This window comes from Pelophylax lessonae, assembly GCF_965119305.1.
Source record: "Pelophylax lessonae genome assembly, chromosome: 5".
NCBI lineage: Eukaryota > Metazoa > Chordata > Amphibia > Anura > Ranidae > Pelophylax > Pelophylax lessonae.
In genome coordinates, this window is record NC_138772.1 from 333,101,735 (window position 1) to 333,121,454 (window position 19,720).

The following is a 19,720-nucleotide window of genomic DNA, read 5'->3' on the forward strand; positions in this document are numbered from 1 at the left end:
AGTCGGTGACATGCAGCTGGTTGCCAGAGCCTTAACCAATCAGTGCTTTGAGTGTTTCATATGCAAATACTCAAGTGAACAGAAGGTCATCAGTGCCTCATGCAGCTTGCAGAAATTTCATATGAAGAAAGGGAGACAACGAGGGCTGGTGCTGCTGAACCACACCGAGATGACACAAACACATCGCCAGGAAGGCGACAAATGCTTTTCGCTCTCTTCCCAAAGCCACAATGATCTGCTCGGGAATCTGGGCACTGACAGCAGATGAGAAAATCCTTTGCCTGGAGGTATAATTTATTTATTTTTTTTCTCATTTTTCTTTTTCCATGGTTGTATTTATTTAATAATGACTTCTTGGGTGCGATACATGTTCCCAATCCCTGTGCTAAGCGTGACGCTCCTGTTGTTGTACTATAACAGCAAGCTGTTAAATTGGAGAGCTTTTCACCGGTATAATGCCACTGAAGAAAGAATCCTACTGCTGGAAGCTTGTGACTCCTTTTTTAATGGGAGGAAATCTCCCTTTGACCCCACGCTGACTAGCTTGTACCGCACTTCAAACTGTCAAGAATATAAAAGACAAAATCATTACATCACAGACCCCCTCTCGGATGAAGAGGCAGCCTTTCCTTTAGCTTATATGATGACCGTACATAAAGAATTTGACACGTTCGAGAGGCTGTTCAGGGCCGTCTACATGCCCCAAAACATATACTGCATCCATGTGGATGAGAAGGCGAGCGCGGATTACTTGCAGGCGGTAAGTGATTTAGTGGATTGCTTTCCTAATGCGTTTTTCGCCTCGAAAATGGAGCCCGTGGTGTATGCCGGGATATCGAGACTCCAGGCGGATCTGAACTGCATGAAAGATTTGCTGAAATCAAAAGTGCGATGGAAATATGTCATCAATGCCTGTGGACAGGATTTCCCTTTAAAGACAAACAAGGAGATCGTAGAGCATTTGAAAAAATTTAAAGGGAAAAATATCACGCCTGGGGTGCTGCCCCCTGGTCATGCCATCCCTCGGACTAAATACGTCCACCGCGAGGATATCGTGCATTCCTCTGTACTAAGGACTAACACCTTGAAGCCCCCTCCTCCGCACAATATCACTATTTATTTTGGCACTGCGTATGTTGCACTGACCAGGGAGTTTACCAAGTTCATCCTGGAAGACCAGAGAGCTATAGATCTACTGAAATGGTCAAAGGACACTTACAGCCCCGACGAACACTATTGGGTGACACTGAATAGAATTCCAGGTATGTAACAGTGTCCTACAATAAGTCCCGGAATTTGTTACCCCTGCTTTGTTGGGGTTTGTTCGCCTTCCTCTGGATCAACTACGGGTATAGGATTGTGTATATGGGATTATATGGTTGGGTTTTCTTGTTTTATGTTTTTTATTGGTTGAGCCAGATGGACTTGTGTCTTTTTAACTAGTATGTAACATATATGCGATGCAGGATCCCTGCAAATCCACCCTGGGTTCCCGCATTGCACTCAACTCGCAGGCAGTTCACACTGCCATATGCGAACCGCTGGGGGTATCAATACGAAGTTAACGACTAGGGATCGACCGATTATCGGCAATGCCGATATATCGGGGGCCGATATGCACTTTCCCCGATATATCGCAATCGGTCCCGGCGGTTACCGATATTGCCGATATTTCGGGAAAGTGCTTGTACCGGGGTGATGGCTGCAGCTAAAGGCATCCACAGCCGACGGTCGGCTGTCTAGTAATGAAAACCGATGCGGCTAAGAAGCAGCTCGGCTGTCATTACAAGGAGCGGGAGGGGACGCGCCTCCCGCAGCTTTCCCCACCTCGCCTGGGTCTTCTGTCCCACCGGGAGACCGGGCAACCATCCTGCACGGCCGCCGAAAACCCGCATTCGGCTCTGATTGGGTCTCCATGTAAAAACCCGGAAGTGATGTCATGACATCACTTCCGGGTACTCGGCACCAAATTCAAAAAAAGGACAGCATTCAAAACAGCCAAACTTGGCGTTTTGAATGCTTTTAAGTGAAAAGGAGGGGTTTGGGGTCTTTTAGTCCCCCAGATCCCTCCACAACATTACCTGTCAAGAAAAAAAAAACATTTTTTTTTTAAATGTACAAAAATATTGGCCAATACCGATATTCAATGGCCAAAATATCGATATCAGCTTTAAAAAAAAACTATTGGTCGATCACTATTAACGACACCCCCAGATCAGTTCACATATCGCAGTGCGAACTGTCATTTCGGACATGAATTGATCGCATAAGGTAAACACCCATGCGATCAGATTCTGGTGCGGACCCAAAAAAGGGTCATGTGCGAGTTTGGTCCGAATGGGATGCGAATTCAGCCATACAATCTGTATGGCTGAATTCGCATCGCACAGACATCGCATGCGATTTGCAGAGCAGTGTGCTGCGAATCACATGCGATGTCTGTCATCGCATATGTGTGAACCAGCTCTTAAGTAGCATGCTTCCGCTGTGTTGAAAGTAAACACAAACTGACATTTTTTTTTTTTACTATTTCTGTATAGTGTGTTATGTTGTCAACACCATTTGTGCTTTGGCAATATAATGTGAAATGGAAGCATGTCAGTATGTGGGACTGCAGCCATCTGTTTCACAGGGAACTAAAGTCAAATACTCGTACAAAAGGGCATCAAAGTGCACCTGTCACAAAAAAAAAAAAAGACTTGATCTGCCATTGCTGGCCAGCTGAAAACCCTGAATGCTTTGCTGTGTCTGGCTATGCTACTTTTGAGTCCCAGACCCAAAATGAGTTGACATCCAGTAAAGGGTAGAATAAGAATGCATTATATCTATGTTCCAAATCAATGATTCAAAAAAGACTTAAAGCGGTATGAAACCCAAAATGTAATATATTTCAGCTTACCAATCCTTCGATGTGGTGGCTGCATTCGTTTTCCTAAATAAAAAAGGTCCACAGGTTGAATCCTGGTATGCAAATAGAGCTTGCAATATTAACCGGTTGCCGACCGCCGCACGACTATATACGTCACTAGCCTGTCACTCACTGCCAATAGCGGCCGAGCGAGTGCGCGCCCGCGGAGGCGCGCTCCCGCCGCGGCTCGTTCCCTAGCAAGTTCGTGCTTGTGACTGGCGGACCCGATGTCCGCCGATCACTCGGCGATCGTCGGTGCAAAGGGAGAAAGGCAGGGGGCTAATGTAAACAAGCCGCCTGTCATTCTCCCCTTTGTAGGAATGGTGATCATACGGTTCTACTATGTAGGACCGTTGATCATTGTTCCTACACCAGTAGCCATGTCCAATCACAGTTAGAAGCACGCCCCTAGGGACACACTTAACCCCTCCTTCCCCAATAAAGTTAACCCCTTCCCTGCCAGTGTCATTTTGCAGTAACAGTGCATATGTATAGCACTGAATACTGCAGTAATGTCACTGGTAACCCCAAAAGTGTCAAAAATGTCAGTCAAGGGTCTGATCTGTCCGCCGCAATGTCGCAGTACCGCAAAAAAAATCGCAGATCGCCGCCATTACTCGTTAAAAAAAAACAACAAAAATGACAAAAATCTTTCCCTTAGTTAGTAAACGCGATAACTTTTGCGCAAACCAATCAAAAGACGCTTTTTGCGATTTTTTTTTTTTTTTTTTTTTTTTTTTTTCCAAACATATATGTAGCCTAAAACAAATTGGCCACAAATGTTAAAAAATTTTGATTTTTACATTTTTTTTTTTTTGGGGAATTTCATATAAAAAAAATGTGAAAAATATTGTTATTTTTGCAAAATTGACGCTTTTTTTGTTTATAGCGCAAAAAGTAAAAATTGCACAGGTGATCAAATACCACCAAAACAAAGCTCTGTTTGTAGGAAAAAAAGGACGTCAAATTCGTTTAGGTACAGTGTCGCACGACCGTGCAATTGTCCGTTAAAGTCACACAGTGCCGAATCGCAAAAAAAGCCCTGGTCAGGAAGGGGGTAAAATCTTCCAGGGCTTAAGTGGTTGAACCTTTAGGGTCCTTTCACATGGCCCGCATCCGCAAAGGGAGTCCGTTCTGCTCAGCGGGGGATCGATCCGTCATTCCCTGCTGAGCAGGCGGATGGCAGCTCCGTCTCCGCTCTGTATGTGAAGGGTTGTGGGGAAGAGGCCCTTGCCCCAATCAACAAGGTGCTTTGGGATGGGGGCAGAGCCCCCCTGCCCCAAAACACCCCTCATGTTGAGGGCACGTGGCCTAGTATGGTTCAGGAGAGGGGGGGCACTCGCTTGCCCCCACCCTTCCTGGCCTGCCTGACTGCATGCTTGGATAAGAGCCGGTTCACACTGGGGCGATCCGACTTCGGGGGGGCGACGTGAAGTCACGTGCACCGCGACTTCGGCGCGACTTGCAGGGACTTTACATAATGGAAGTCTATGCAAGTCGCTCCCAGGTCGCCCTAAAGTAGTACAGGACCCTTTTTCTAAGTCGGAGCAACTTGTGTCGCTCCTATTAGAACGGGTCCTGTACTACTCAATGGACCGCGACCTACCGCGACTTGTCAGGCTGACAAGTCGCGCTAGTCTGAATGGGCTCTAAGGGTCTGGTATTGATTTTGGGGAGGACCCCGTGGCAAAAAAAAATGCCACTCAAAATCCATACCAGACCCAAGGACCTGTGAGCATATGTTGCATGTCACAAGTCAGATCAGTTAAGATGGTGATTCGACTTGGATGCAACTTCTATTATATTCTATGGTCCGAAATCACACCTGCAGGAATCTTTTCAAAAGTCGGAGTGATGCAAGTTGAATCAGTTAATACGGCTCTCATAGGGAAACATTGATTTTGAAATTAATGCGACATGTCTCACCAGTGTGAACCGGGACTATACTGCATCTGAACACCACAAACCAAAAAATGCTTTTAATTCATTTTTAATATTCAAACCAAATTGCCCTATCCATCCATGTCTCCATGCTTTATTTTGCAGAGAAATCACTTAAAAAAACCTCCCACTAGCATTTTTGCCTTTGTTTATCTTGAGTAAGGGCCTATAATGTAGCATTTACCTTATGGAATCCATCTGCCCTTAGCCCAGGCATGCAGACAGGAGGGTGTATGTATCTGAGAAAATCCCTTCTCCCCTCCTGAAGACTCATGGGATATATGACATCATTTACCTAGGCCTGGAAACCAGGAAGTAACTGAAAAAATGTTTAAAAAAAAAAAAAAAGTTTAAAACAAGTAAATATCATACTTTCCTATCTAGCTGGCAGCATAAGAATTAAAAATGGTCAATGTTAATTAAGAGAGTGAAGTTTAGCTTTAAATGGGGGGAAAAAAAAAAAAAAAGGAATTTGTTTAGGTTTACTATCCTTTTCTGTGAAGAAGGGGCAGAATCCATCCAAGCGGATCTGCCTGCTCAGCGGGGGATCTCTCCGCTGATCCCCGCTCAGCAGATGGATGACAGGTCTGTGTCCGCTCCGCTATGCAGAGCAGACATGGACACAGCCCGCTGTTCTCTATGGGGAGCTCGGATGGAAACGGACTGCATGTCGATTTCCATCCAATTGTCATCCGATCCGGGATATGGATGACGAACGTTTCCCCATCTGTTTTTAGTGGACCGGATTTTCCAACAGGTGACAGCGGACACATGTGCACCAACATCTGCCGCCCCACAGAGAACAATGGATGGTCTGATCGGGTGTGTCTGAAAAACAGACAGGCGGACCCGATCGGTCCAAAACTGTATCTCTTCTGCGCTCAAGTGATATGCGAGGTGAGTGATCTGAATGGTCTTTTTGCACAAAACTTGCGGTCTTGCTTCCCCTTCAGGACCAAGGGTATCCAATTATACTGAAAAACAATGAGAAGGGCGCAGCATCCTCGTGTATTATCACTAAAAAAGTTTATTAAAATCCAAAAAGGTGGCATACATGGTACTCACAAACCTAAGATATATACATGAAAGAAATTGAGATCAATTGCCTCCAGGTTACTCCTATGCTGCTGGATGACATCCTGGCGTGCGCAATTGCCTGGCTGACGCGTTTTGAGGGAGAACCCTCTTCTTCAGAGCCAAATCTGAAGCCCGATCGGTCTGCTGATGTGAAAGGAAGCACACTGGTGCAGTAGAGAGCAGAGCCACGTGCTTCCTCTGTATGGCTCCTCCTCCCACAGACAGAGTGCACTTGATATCACTCCGCCTGTGAGCCGGACCTAAATAGCGGCTGCGTTCTCAGTCATGACAGCTGAGCTCGCCTCTGACACTGCCATCCTCAGCCCTGCCGGGATATCGCCCTGTGCTCGTGGGTGTCTGTGAGTGCAGGGCGAAATGTGGGAGACTTGAGATGTCTGGGATTACTTCCATGAAGGTATCTTTTTTGTAAAGTTTTCCTTTAAAGCAGGACTAAACTCCAAAAAAAAAAAAAAATTGTTAGGAGATAGCGTTTTTGGCAGAAGAGACATGCAAAGTCTCTCTGCCAAGAAATGACTCCCTCTTGCTCCCAGCAATTGTACTTTTTTTGCGTGTACACTGCTGGCATCTGTTAAATGTTGGGAACAAAGCCAGAATTCAAGGACGGTGTTACTCCTGTTCACATGTGCAGGAGTTATATAACCAGCAGCGGCCAAAGACCAAAGAGGAATGGTAGCGAGTAGCTGCTGCAGACTCTCCCAAGCTTTCTATGGAGAGGAAGTCTATCCTTCAGATACCTCATAGACATCTTCTCTATAGCATTAACCACTTGCCGACCGCCGCAAGTACATATACTGCGGCGATCAGCCCCTCACAGGCAAAGTGACGTACCGGTATGTCACTAGCCTGTGAGGCTCTGGGGAGCGAGCGCATGCCGCCGGAGGCGCGCTCACGCGCGATCACGGACCCCCGCGTGTGAGCGGCGGACCCAGTCCGGTCCGTCCGTGACAGCGGGAGAAAGGCAGGCGGCTAGTGTAAACAAGCCGCCTGTCATTCTCCCCTGTGTAGAAACAATGATCATACGGTTCTACTATGTAGGACCGTTGATCATTGTTCTTACACCTTAAGCCACAGCCAATCACAGTTAGAATCACGCCCCTAGGGACACACACACACAGCCCCTCCCTCTCAAATAAAGTTAACCCCTTCACTACCAGGGTCATTTTACAGTAACAGTGCATATGTATAGCACTGATTACTGCAGTAATGTCACTGGTAACCCCAAAAGTGTCAAAAATGTCAGTCAAGGATCCAATCTGTCCGCCCCAATGTCGTAGTCCCGCAAAAAAAAAATCGCAGATCGCCGCCATCACACGTTAAAAAAACAAAAATGACAAAAATCTTTCCCTTTGTTAGTAAACGCGATAACTTTTGCGCAAACCAATCAAAATACGCTTTTGCGATATTTTTTTTTTTTTTTTTTTTTTTACCAAACATATGTAGCATAAAACAAATTGGCCGAAAAAAATGTTAAATTTAGATTTTTACATTTTTTTTTTGGGAATTTCATATAAAAAAAAATGAGAAAAATATTGTTATTTTTGCAAAATTTACGCTCTTTTTTTGTTTATAGCGCATGATCAAAAAATCGCACAGGTGATCAAATACCACCAAAAGAAAGCTCTGTTTGTGGGAAAAAAAGGACGTCAAATTCGTTTAGGTACAGCGTCGCACGACCGCGCAATTGTCCGTTAAATTCACGCAGTAAAAAAATCGCAAAAAAAACCCTGGTCAGGAAGGGGGTAAAATCTTCCAGGGCTTAAGTGGTTAAAAGGATATCTGTACAAAAGTACAGGTATACTTTAAAGCAGGCATGTCCAACCTGCGGCCCGTAACCATAGGCAATGCGGCCCACTGCCCCTTGCCAATTTTTTTTTTGCTGGGGAGGAAGGAAGGCGTGTCGGGGGCACAGCCACAGCGGCTTCCAGATAACTGTAGGCAGTGGCTGCCTCGGAAGGGATCATCCTCTAGTTGTGTTAAATTAGTGCTGGGGGGGGGGGGGCGCGGCGGCGTTTTATTACTTGTATACCTTAACTATAGTATATATTTTATATGCGGCCCGTGAAAATTTCTCTACACTCAGTGTGGCCCAGAGAAGCCAAAAGGTTGGACACTCATGCTTTAAAGGGTTATTATTACAGCTAATTGTATTACACTGTCAATTTGCACAGCGCTTTACACATTCACATCAGTTCCTGCCCTCAAGGAACTTACAATCTAAGGTTCCTAACTCACATTAATACAACATTATATTGTCAAAAGTATTGGGATGCCTGCCTTTACCCGCATATGAATGTTAATCGTATCCAAGTCTTAGTCCGTAGAGTTCAATGTTGAGTTGGCCCACCCTTTGCAGCAGTAACAGCTTCAACTCTTCTGGGAAGACTGTCCACAAGGTTTAGGAATGTGTCTATGGGAATGTTTGAACATTCTTCCAGAAGCGCATCTGTGAGGTCAGGAACTGATGTGGACGAGAAGGCCTGGATTGCAGTCTCCTCTCAAATTCATCCTAAATGTGTTCTATTGGGTTGAGGTCAGGACTCTGTGCAGGCCAGTCAATTTTCTCCACCCCAAACTCGCTCATTTATGTCTTAATGGACCTTTCTTTGTGCACTGTTCCAAATCATTTGGTGGAGGGGGGATTATGGAGTGGGGTTGTTTTTCAGGGGTTGGGTTTGGCCCCTTAGTCCCAGTGAAGGGAACTCTTAAGGCGTCAGCATACCAAGACATTTTTCGACAATTTCATGCTTCCAACTTTGTGGGAACAGTTTGGGGATGGCCCCTTCCTGTTCCAACATGACTGCGCCTGTGCACAAAGCAAGGTCCATAAAGACATGGATGAGCAAGTTTGGGGTCCTAAACCATGTGGACAGCCTTCCCAGAAGAGTTGAAGCTGGTATAGCTGCAAAGGGTGGGCCAACTCAATATTGAACCCTACGGACTAAGACTTTATCGCCGCTCTCTCACTCGCGGTTTGGCATGCGTGATGTCACCTCGAAGCCACTCCCTTTAGGGAGTGGCTTCAAGTTGACCTCAAAGGGAGTGGCTTTGAGGTGACATCATCACGCATGCCGAACCACGAGTGAGAGAGCGGCATTTCCAAACTGATAGCTTGCTGGAACAACACATTATATGCGATTTTATCAACTTGCTTAAGGTAATTGTAGGCATCTTGTTAATAAAAATCGCATTTTATTTAATGGACTTCACTATGGGAGCTCTTGTATTAATTTATTTCCGAGTTCACATGAGATCCAATGCCTGTTATCAACATCTTCTTTTGAAGATCATCCATCTGTCTGCCTGAGCCTATCTGACCATTATAATTTGTGGTCATATTGATCTGGTAAGAGGCGTGTGTTGAAGGGTCCCCGTGGCGGTGATCCCTATTCAGATTTTCGTTTGCACTTTATTAAAGATTTCTTCACTTTATTGGACTTTTGTTCACATACAGTATCTCACAAAAGTGAGTACACCCCTCACATTTTTGTAAATATTTTATGATATCTTTTCATGTGACAACACTGAGCCGGTTCACATAGGCGCGACCCGACTTGTCGGGGCGACCTGTGAAGTCGCGGTGCGCAGCTCGCACCGCGACCTCGGAGCGGCATGCACGGACTTCATATCATTGAAGTCAATGCAGGTCGCTCCAGGTCGCCCCAAAGTAGCACAGGACCCTTTTTCCAAGCCGGAGCGACTTGCGTCACTCCTATTAGAACGGGTCCTGTGCTAATCTATGGCAGGCGACCCACGGCGACTTGTCAGGCGACCAGGCCGCCTGACAAGTCGCCCCAGTGTGAACCAGCTCTGAAGAAATGACACTTGGCTACAATGTAAAGTAGTGAGTGTACAGCTTGTATAACAGTGTAAATTTGCTGTCCCCTCAAAATAACTCAACACACAGCGATTAATGTCTAAACTGCTGGCAACAAAAGTGAGTACACCCCTAAGTAAAATGTCCAAATTGGGTACAATTTTCCCTCGCCGTCATCATTTGACTCGTTTGTGTTACAAGGTCTCGGGGTTTGAATGAGGAGCAGGTGTGTTAAATTTGGTGTTATCGCTCCCATACTCATACTGGTCACTGGAAGTTCAACATGGCACCTCATGGCAAAGAACTCTCTGAGGATCTGAAAAATGAATTGTTGCTCTATATAAATATGGCCTAGGCTATAAGAAGATTGCCAAGAAACTGAGCTGCAGCACGGAGGCCAAGACCCTACAGCAGTTTAACAGGACAGGTTCCACTCAGAACAGGCCTCACCATGGTCGCCCAAAGAAGAAGAAGCACGTGCTCAGTGTCATATCCAGAGGTTTTCTTTGGGAAATAAACGTATGAGTGCTGCCAGCATTGCTGCAGAGGTTGAAGGAGTGGGGGGGCCTGTCAGTGCTCAGACCATACGCTGCACACTGCATAAAATTGGTCTGCATGGCTGTCATCCCAGAAGGAAGCCTCTTCTAAAGACGATGCACAAGAAAGCCGCAAACCATTTTCTGAAGACAAGGAGACTAAGGACATGGATTACAAGAACCATGTCCTGTGGTCTGATAAGACCAAGATAAACTTATTTGGTTCAGATGGTGTCAAGAGTGTGTGGCGGTAACCAGGTGAGGAGTACAAAGACAAGTGTGTCTTACCTACAGTCAAGCATGGTGGTGGAAGTGTCATAGTCTGGGGCTGCATAAGTGCTGCTCACACTGGAGAGCTACAGTTCATTGAGGGAACCATGAATGCCAACATGTACTGTAACATTCTAAAGCAGAGCATGATCCCCTCCCTTTGGAGACTGGGTCGCAGGGCAGTATTCCAACATAACGACTCCAAACACACCTCCAAGATGACCACTGTCTTGCTAAAGAAGCTGAGGGTAAAGGTGATGGACTGGCCAAGCATGTCTCCAGACCTAAACTCTATTGAGTATCTGTGGGGCACCCTCAAACAGGGGTTTGAGGAGCGCAAGGTCTCTAACATCCACCAGCTCCATGATGTCATTATGGAGGAGTGGAAGAGGACTCCAGTGGCAACCTGTGAAGCTCTGGTGAACTCCATGCCCAAGTGGGTTAAAGCAGTGCTGGAAAAAAATGGTGACCACACAAAATATTGACACTTTGGGCCCAATTTGGACATTCCCACTTTTGTTGCCAGAGGTTTAGACATTAATAGCTGTGTGTTGAGTTATTTTGAGGGGACAGCTAATTTACACTGTTATACAAGCTGTACACTACTTTATGTTGTAGCAAAGTGTAATTTCTTCAGTGTTGTCACATGAAAAGATATAATAAAATATTTACAAAAATGTGAGGGGTGTACTCACTTTTGTGAGATACAGTATATCATTCCTCATATATAACTGTATATATTTCCTCATATATATATTTTTATGATTGTTTATATATTTTTTTCATTTGTGTTCGCACTGGATGGAGTATAATTTTATGTTTTTTTGTGTTGCTGTTTATTCAAAACCTTTTTAGTACACTTTAGCGCTGCTTTTTATGGTATATAAAACTAGAGATGATGGAACAATCAAAGGTAGCAAGAAACAGTAAACTTGTATAGGAACAGTTGAGAACTGTAGCAGGGACATTTTTTTTGTTGGAGTATCTAGATCAGCCTTTCTCAACCGTTTTAACACAGAAGAACCCTTGAAATAAATTTCGGGTCTCGGGGAACCCCTGCTAAAAATGAAAAATCTACAACTCATGACACATTAGTGTGACGGTCAGTGGGAAGAATGCTCCTTACTCTTGTCATCGTTGGAAAAAATTACCCCTTACAGAAAAATTACCCCTTACAGATAGCTAAAAGGAACAATGGTGTCATTGGAAACTTAAGCCCCGTACACACGCACAGATTGTTGGCCGTAAATTGTTGGCCAACGTCCAATTGGCCGATTGTAGGCTTGTTAGTATGATGCTTCCGACAACCAACTGCAACTTTTCAGCCGAAAAAAATCTGGTGTGCAGGCTATAAAATTTTTGTTGGCCAACAGAACGGCTGATTGTTCGTCAGTCAGTACAGATTTCGGCAGACAAAAATCAGATGAGCAAGACTGGGCATGCTCAGAGAAGACGAAACACACGGAAAGAAAACCATCACATGACATCACTTTTGAAGTTGGTTTTTGTTGGCCAACAAAAGTCCAGTGCAAGTCTAGAGCACATTTCAACCAACAAACACTGGACGACAAAAAACGGCCGATCAGTCGGCCAACAATCTGTGCGTGTGTACGGGGCTTTATCTGAGAGGCAGAAATTGCCCGTTGCTCAAGGAACCCCTAGCAACCTCTGGAGGAACTTTAGAGTTCCACTGAGTCCTGGTTGAGAAACCTTGATCTAGAATATATAAGAACCAGGGATTGCCTCAGTCTACCAGGCTTCAGCTGTTTAAACATATCACTTTTGGGTGACCCTTTAAAAAGTAAATTGAACAGATCTTAATGAACATTTTCTATTACCACCTACAAAATACAAAGATAATATCCAATTGCATGTAAAGAGCAAACACTAGTCATAATTTAGTTGACGAAAATATTTCAGTAAGTGCCGGTTCACACTGGGGCGACCTGTGAGGCGACCTGGTCGCCCCGCAGGTCGCCTCCCATAGGGAAGCTGCGGACCCGTTTTAATAGGAGCGACACAAGTCGCTCCGACCTAGAAAAAGGGTCCGGAGCTTCTTTGGGGCGACCAGGAGGCGACCGCCATAGACTTCAATGTTATGAAGTCCGTGGCGGTCGCCCCTGCAAGTAGCGTCGCGGTAATGTGAACCGGCGCTTATAGTTTGGCAGCTGCATGTTTTCTAAACAAAACAAAAATTCAAATTAGGTCAATTAAAGAACACTATGATGAAAAATCAAATCCAATTTTTGTCAACGTATTAAAACAGAATGGAAATGCGAGGAAGGAACGTGTACCCACCTGAACTTCCACTTTCTTTGGAGTTCCGCCTTCCTGTTAAAGCCCCAGCCCCCGGACTCTATCTGTAAACTGTATTGGCTGAGAGACGCAGGCTCCCATCAGTGCTTTCCCTTTCCTATGCAGTACATTTTTAGTTAAAAAAGGTATTTGAGGCCGGAACTCCACTTTAATTAAGGTCATCAAAATGGAATCAGAGCCTATACTGTGTGGATATCCATTTGAATGAATAATATCAATGCCTTCATATGCCTTGGACAGTTACCTGATCAAGCTTTTTAGGCTTTTCCATTAAGTTGGAGGCCACCTGGTTCTGGTAAGCGGCCATTCTTCCTTTGATTAGTGTTGGTGATCGCACTTATTAACCACTTGCCGACCACCCCACGACTATTTACTGCGGCGGTCAGCCCCTCACAGGTAAAGCGACGTAGGTCTACATCGCTAGCCTGTGAGGCTTCTAGGGAGCGAGCGCACCCCGCCAGAGGCGCGCTCCCGTGCGGTCACGGAGCCCCCCCGCGCGTGTGCCCGTTGGACCCAAAGTCCGCTGGGCACTCGCGATCGTCCGTGACACTGGAAGAAAGGCAGGCGGCTAATGTAAACAAAGCCGCCTGTCATTCTCCCCTGTGTAAGAATGGAGATCAGACGGTTCTACTATGTAGGACCGTTGATCTCTGTTCTTACACTAGTAGCCACACCCAATCACAGTTAGAAACAAGCCCCTAGGACACACTTAACCCCTCCCTCTCCAATACAGTTAACTCCTTCACTGCCAGTGTCATTTTTACAGTAACAGTGCATATGTATAGCACTGATTACTGCAGTAATGTCACTGGTAACCCCAAAAGTGTCAAAAATGTCAGTCAAGGGTCCGATCTGTCCGCCGCAATGTCGCAGTCCCGCAAAAAAAATCACAGATCGCCGCCATTACTCGTTAAAAAAAAAAATTACAAAAATCTTTCCCTTTGTTAGTAAACGCAATAACTTTTGCGCAAACCAATCAAAATACGCTTTTTGCTTTTTTTTTTTTTTTTACCAAACATATGTAGCATAAAACAAATTGGCTTTAAAATATAAAAAATTTTGATTTTTACATATTTTTTTGGGGGAATTTCATATAAAAACGTGAAAAATATTGTTATTTTTACAAAATTGACGCTCTTTTTTTGTTTACAGCGCATGATCAAAAAATCGCACAGGTGATCAAATACCACCAAAAGAAAGCTCTGTTTGTGGGAAAAAAGGACATCAATTTAGGTACAGCGTCGCACGACCGCGCAATTGTCCGTTAAAGGCACGCAGTGCCGAATCGCAAAGTAGGCCCTGGTCAGGAGGGGGGTAAAATCTTCCGGGGCTTAAGTGGTTAAGGATTGGGGAAGGTCATCCTTTTCACACATGCTGGGATTTGTGGTGCTTCTCTGAATGGAGCCTGTTTGTTTTTTCATCATGTTTTATATATTTTTGCACAACTTTTAATGGACATTTCACGGAAATTATATTATGCACTTTATGATTATGGTTTATCAACAATTTCTTTTGGACATTCATAAAGTCTTCACATGACTTTTCCACTTTATGATCATGTCTATCAATTTGTTAGCGCTGCACTTTATTTGTATATTTTGTATTAGGTTTATTTATTAACCTGTGCTAGCTGCTATTCCACTTTTGTTCATTTTTATAGCCACAATTTATTGAGCGCAGGTTTTATTAGTTTTTTGTTTTTACACAATGCGTTTAACTAACCCCTTAGGCTCCACAGTTAGTATAACAAGCATGCTTTACTGCATAGACAAACTGATTTTACTGTTGTGGGTTTAGTAACACTTTAAAGCAGAGTTCTGCCTCCCCACAACAACTCCAAAAATTAAAAGTCAGCAGCTAAAATACGGTAACCGTTGACTTATAATATTAGGACACTTACCTGTCCTGGAATCCAGTGATGTCGGTACCCAGCTAATGTTTCCACCGGCTGTTGGGTGCTGCCACCACCATTGCTGATAAGGGAACCCGGCAGTGAAGCCTTGTGGCATTACAGCCGGTTCCCTACTGCGCATGCACAGAGCATATTGCACTCTGTTACTGGCCTGGCAGTAGGGGAAGAAGGAGAGAGGAGGAGGGGGGACTGAACTGCTGACGTACCTCGCCACAGCGAGGTCCGACTAAAGTGGGGACAGGATCAGTGGAGGCTGGTGCTCTGATTCGGGGGGGGGGCGTCAGACGGACCGCACCATGCCCCCCCCCCCAGACCACACCAGGCCACACAGACCGCACCATGCCCCCCCCCCCCAGACCACACAGGCCCCCAGACCACAGCTAGACAGGACCCCCCGCTCACTCACCCTGCCTGGATATCTGCAGCGGCTTCGGCTTCTTTCCCCTGTCTTCTGCGTCTCCTCCCTCCTCCTCCTCCATGCCCAATGACATGGCTTCTCTTTTTTGGCCAATTGGGAAACGGGTCTCAAGACCCGCTTCCTGATTGGCCAGGAGGAGGATCCATGTGACAATAGCGAATTTTCATTCACTATTGTCACACAACTGAGCACTGCGCCCCAAGACCACTTTTTTTTTAGCCTGTGAGAGCCTCTGGCTCTAGTCACATGGTTAAAAAAAAAAAAGCCCCATTGAAATCCATGCATCCGGTGCCCCGCATGTAGATTAGGGGGCCGGACGCATGGATAGTGGGGGCAGCGCCCCTTCGCCCCATATGTACCAGCCGCCACTGGACAGGATACTTGTCAAAAACAGGTACTCGCTGAAAAGTCCATTCATTTCAGTGGTCTGCTAAATGCAGCAGAAAGTGTTAAAATACTGCAGACGAGACTTTTAAAATCATGCTGCACCAAACTGCATGCGTTTTGGTGGCTGCGAACGCACCAGCGTTTGCGAGATGTGTAAGGGTGCCAATAAAGGTTATGCAAATCTCTGTGCTTTACAACAATGTGTTCCAGCGGCCATGAATTTCTAACCGAGAAAGTTTGCAATGAATCAGTTCCTCATCCCCATTCTACAGCCTTCCTCAAATCTCTGACCAAAGGGCCTTTCAAGCACATCACTTTTGCATTTCTCTAACCTTTAAAGTGTTACTGAACCCAAGAGCCTGCATTTTACTATATCTGGTCTCCCACAGTACACACAACATGGAAATGCATATATTTTAGTAAATATAAACTGATAAATACCTTTTCTCATTAGCAGTGTATAGAAGTCTTGTGACTTGTATCAGTGTCTGGTGAAAGCTTGTAGGAGTAATTTTCATTTCTCCCACGATCGTCATATCAGGCTTCAGGACCCCTGACCCTCTGTCCTATAAGGATGCAAGACCCCTGACTCCCTGTCTGGACAGTGCCGATTGGCCCTGTGCTGATCACATGCACTCTACCAAGAAAAAAAAAAATCTAGCAATTCACCCAAACTGAGCATGTGCAGACTGACTCCATAGACTCTGTAAATATGTGCTCAGCGTCATATCCAGAGGTTGTCTTTGGGAAATAAACCTATGAGTGCTGCCAGCATTGCTGCAGAGGTTGAAGGGGGGGGGGTCAGCCTGTCAGTGTTCAGACCATACGCCGCACACTGGATAAAATTGGGCTGCAATGGTCTGAGACTAAGATAAACTTATTTGGTTCAGATGGTGTCAAGCATGTGTGGCGGTAACCAGGTGAGGAGTACAAAGACAAGTGTGTTTTGCCTACAGTCAAGCATGGTGGTGGGAAAGTCATGGTCTGGGGCTGCATGAGTGCTGCCGACACGGGGGAGGTACAATTCATGGAGAGAACCATGAATGCCAACATGTACTGTGACATACTGAAGCAGAGCATGATCCCCTCCCTTCGGAGACTGGGCGCAGGGCAGTATTCCAACATAACGACCCCAAACACACCTCCAAGACGACCATTGTCTTGCTAAAGAAGCTGAGGGTAAAGGTGATGGACTGGCCAAACATGTCTCCAGACCACACTCACTACTTTACATTGTAGCAAAGTGTCATTTCTTCAGTGTTGTCACATGAAAAGATATAATAAAATATTTACAAAAATGTGAAGGGTGTACTCACTTTTGTGAGATACTGTATCAGGTTATTTTTTTGGAGTCAGTGGAAGAAGGAGAGGATCAGAGAAGACAGGTTTGAACAGCCTTTTTTACACAATGCAGAGGAATAACCACTTAAGTTCTGCATATACAGACTGATTTTACTGTTGTGGGTTTAGTAACGCTTTAACTGCTTCCAGACCGCCCGCCGCACATTTACTGCGGCAGGTTGGCCCTTCTGCGTGAACCAACGTAGCCCGACATCCCCACCAGGCAGCGGGGATGCTGATCCACAGGACCGTCTGCGGCGATTGCTCCCCTCTGAGAGAGGACGGTCAGCTGTTGTAAACACAGCTGACCGTTCTTTCTGAAATGATCAGAGCGCCTGTAAGCCTTCTGTATAGGCTCACAGGTCTCTATGGTAATTTAACAAGCCCCTCCCCCCACAGTTAGCAAACACCCACCTAGGCTCACACTTAACCGTTTGATCACCCCTGGGTTAACCCCTTCCCTGCCAATGTCATTATTACAGTAACAGTGCATATTTTTAGCACTGATTACTGTAGTAATGTCACTGCCCCCCCCCCCCCCAAAAGTGTCAAAAATGTCAGTTTGGGGTCCAATCTGTCCGCTGCAATGTCGCAGTCCCGCTAAAAATCACAGATCGCCGCCATTACTAGTAAAAATAAATAAATAAAAATGACATAAATCTTTCCCCTAGTTTGTAGATGCAATAACTTTTGCGCAAACCAATCAAAATACGCTTATTGGATTTTTTTTTACCGAAAATATGTAGCAGAATACAAATTGGCCTTTGATTTTTACTTTTTTTTTTTTTGGGGAATGTTGTATAGCAGAATGTGAAAAATATTGTTTTTTTTTTTTTGTTTTTTTCAGAATTGTCGCTCCTTTTTTGTTTATAGCGCAAAAAGTAAAAATCGCACAGGTGATCAAATACCACCAAAAGAAAGCTCTATTTGTGGGGAAAAAAGGACATTCATTTGATTTTGGTACAGTGTCACACGACTGCACAATTTTCTGTTAAATGAACGCAATGCCGAATTGCGAAAAATGGCCTGGTCATTTAGGCCCCTTTCACGCATACGGACCCTGTTCAGATTCGCCTGTCAGTTTTTCAGGCGGATCTGAATGGATGCCCAATGCATCTCTATGGGTCAGCGGAGATATGTCCGCTGACATCCGATCCGATCCTGTCCATCAAATCCAGACGGATGGAAACCCTATTTTCCATCTGTCTGTTGGATCGGATTAGAACGGACAGGTGGTCCGTTCTCATCCGATCTCCCCATAGAGGACAGCGGGGATCTGACACCTCCATCTCCGCACACAGAGCGATGACGGAGCTGTCCTCTGCCTGCACAGCGGGGATTAGCGGTTCGATCCCCGCTGAGAAAAACGAAGTCCACCAACGGAGCGGACAGGTGTGAAAGGGGCAAATCCTTCTGGTCCAGAACTGGTTAATAGGATGTAAGACAATGATATCTAATTACTTTTTGGCAAGCGGCTTTTATTATTCTTACATCCTCCAAAAACTAGAGATCACGTAAATAAAGGTATAAATAGTGAACAGCATTTATTTTACACATTAGGCCCCTGTTTGTTCTCAGGATATTGATAAGATACTATATTGTTCCTAGTACCGCAATCAGTATGAGCCATTTCAAACAATGGGGCCCCCGCTGTTCCTGTAGCCGGGGCAAGAGATACAGAATAATATTCGGACAATAGCTCATCTACTAATAAAACCCTGACTGTTCAGGGGTGAAAACTATTTTCTCTTGCAAGGGGTTAAATATTAGCCACTGTATTTCAGCTACAAATCAATGACAGGAAATCAGGATTTGCGATAGGAAACATGCTAAATTACTAATGATTCACAAGTAATGTTTAAACATCAGGGGAGATTGAAAACGAGGTCAAAATACAGAAGAAAGTTGCCTGACTCCATAATATGGAAATAATTAACTTTCCAGAAGATCCATGGTGATTAGCATTTTGTGACTTTGTTTCATCATGCTCTATATATTTTTTGACCGGGGATCTGTAAAGGATTGCTGGAGGAATTGCAGAGAATTACTACTCTCAGCCTGGGTTCACACTAGATGCGGTCCGAATTCTGCACTGCATCTACATCGCAACCCATCCATGTGAAATGATTGCGGAGTGTATATTAAGTTAAAGCGGAGTTCCGGGCACAGAAATGATTTTTTACTGAACATACCCCCGGGACAGTCAGGGCTAGTACATTCCACAATGGCTAGCCTCTGATCTGTCCCGGTTCGCACTTACCTTTTAGAAGAAATACTTATGCCCTGTACACACTATCAGATTATCTGAAGACTTTTGTCTGCAGACTTACCAAAACCATATAATATGAGGTCAAACCTAAACACTTTCAAGTTGTATGCAATCCGGCAGGCCCTTGCACTACATAGAAAAGGTAAATCTGAAGACAAAAGTCTTCAGATAATCTGATAGTGTGTACAGGGATTACTTAGAAAATTTCTTCCACAGCGTTTCCATCTCAGTTGTGGGCAGCTGAAGCCGGCGCGGTCCTCTTCTCTGTCTTCTTCCGCGTCTTCGTGTCCCAGAATGCACTGCACCGGCCCCTCTCGTCACTTCCGGTGCGGCGCCGCATTCCTAAACAGCTTCTTGGCATTCCCTAGAAGCTGTTTAGCAGGGGAATGCGGCGTCGCCCGGAAATGACGAGCGGGGCCGGTGCCATCGCATTGATTCCTGGGAGCTATGACGTTTAGCTCCCAGGAATCATCGCGAGGCAGGAAGTGACGGGGTGAGCCGCGGCTCCGA

At 45.2% G+C, this 19,720-nt stretch overlaps 1 protein-coding gene across 1 annotated transcript in view; it reads left to right on the top strand.

The window, feature by feature from the left end:
• The first annotated feature begins 318 nt into the window (after positions 1-318).
• LOC309557101 (N-acetyllactosaminide beta-1,6-N-acetylglucosaminyl-transferase-like) overlaps positions 319-19,720 on the top strand; it is a 145,400-nt gene continuing 125,998 nt past the window's right edge. Inside the window, exon 1 of the mRNA XM_082259722.1 lies at positions 319-1,262. Coding sequence (XP_082115848.1) covers positions 347-1,262 — 916 coding nt within the window. The 5' untranslated portion in view covers positions 319-346. The remainder of the gene's footprint in view (positions 1,263-19,720) is intronic.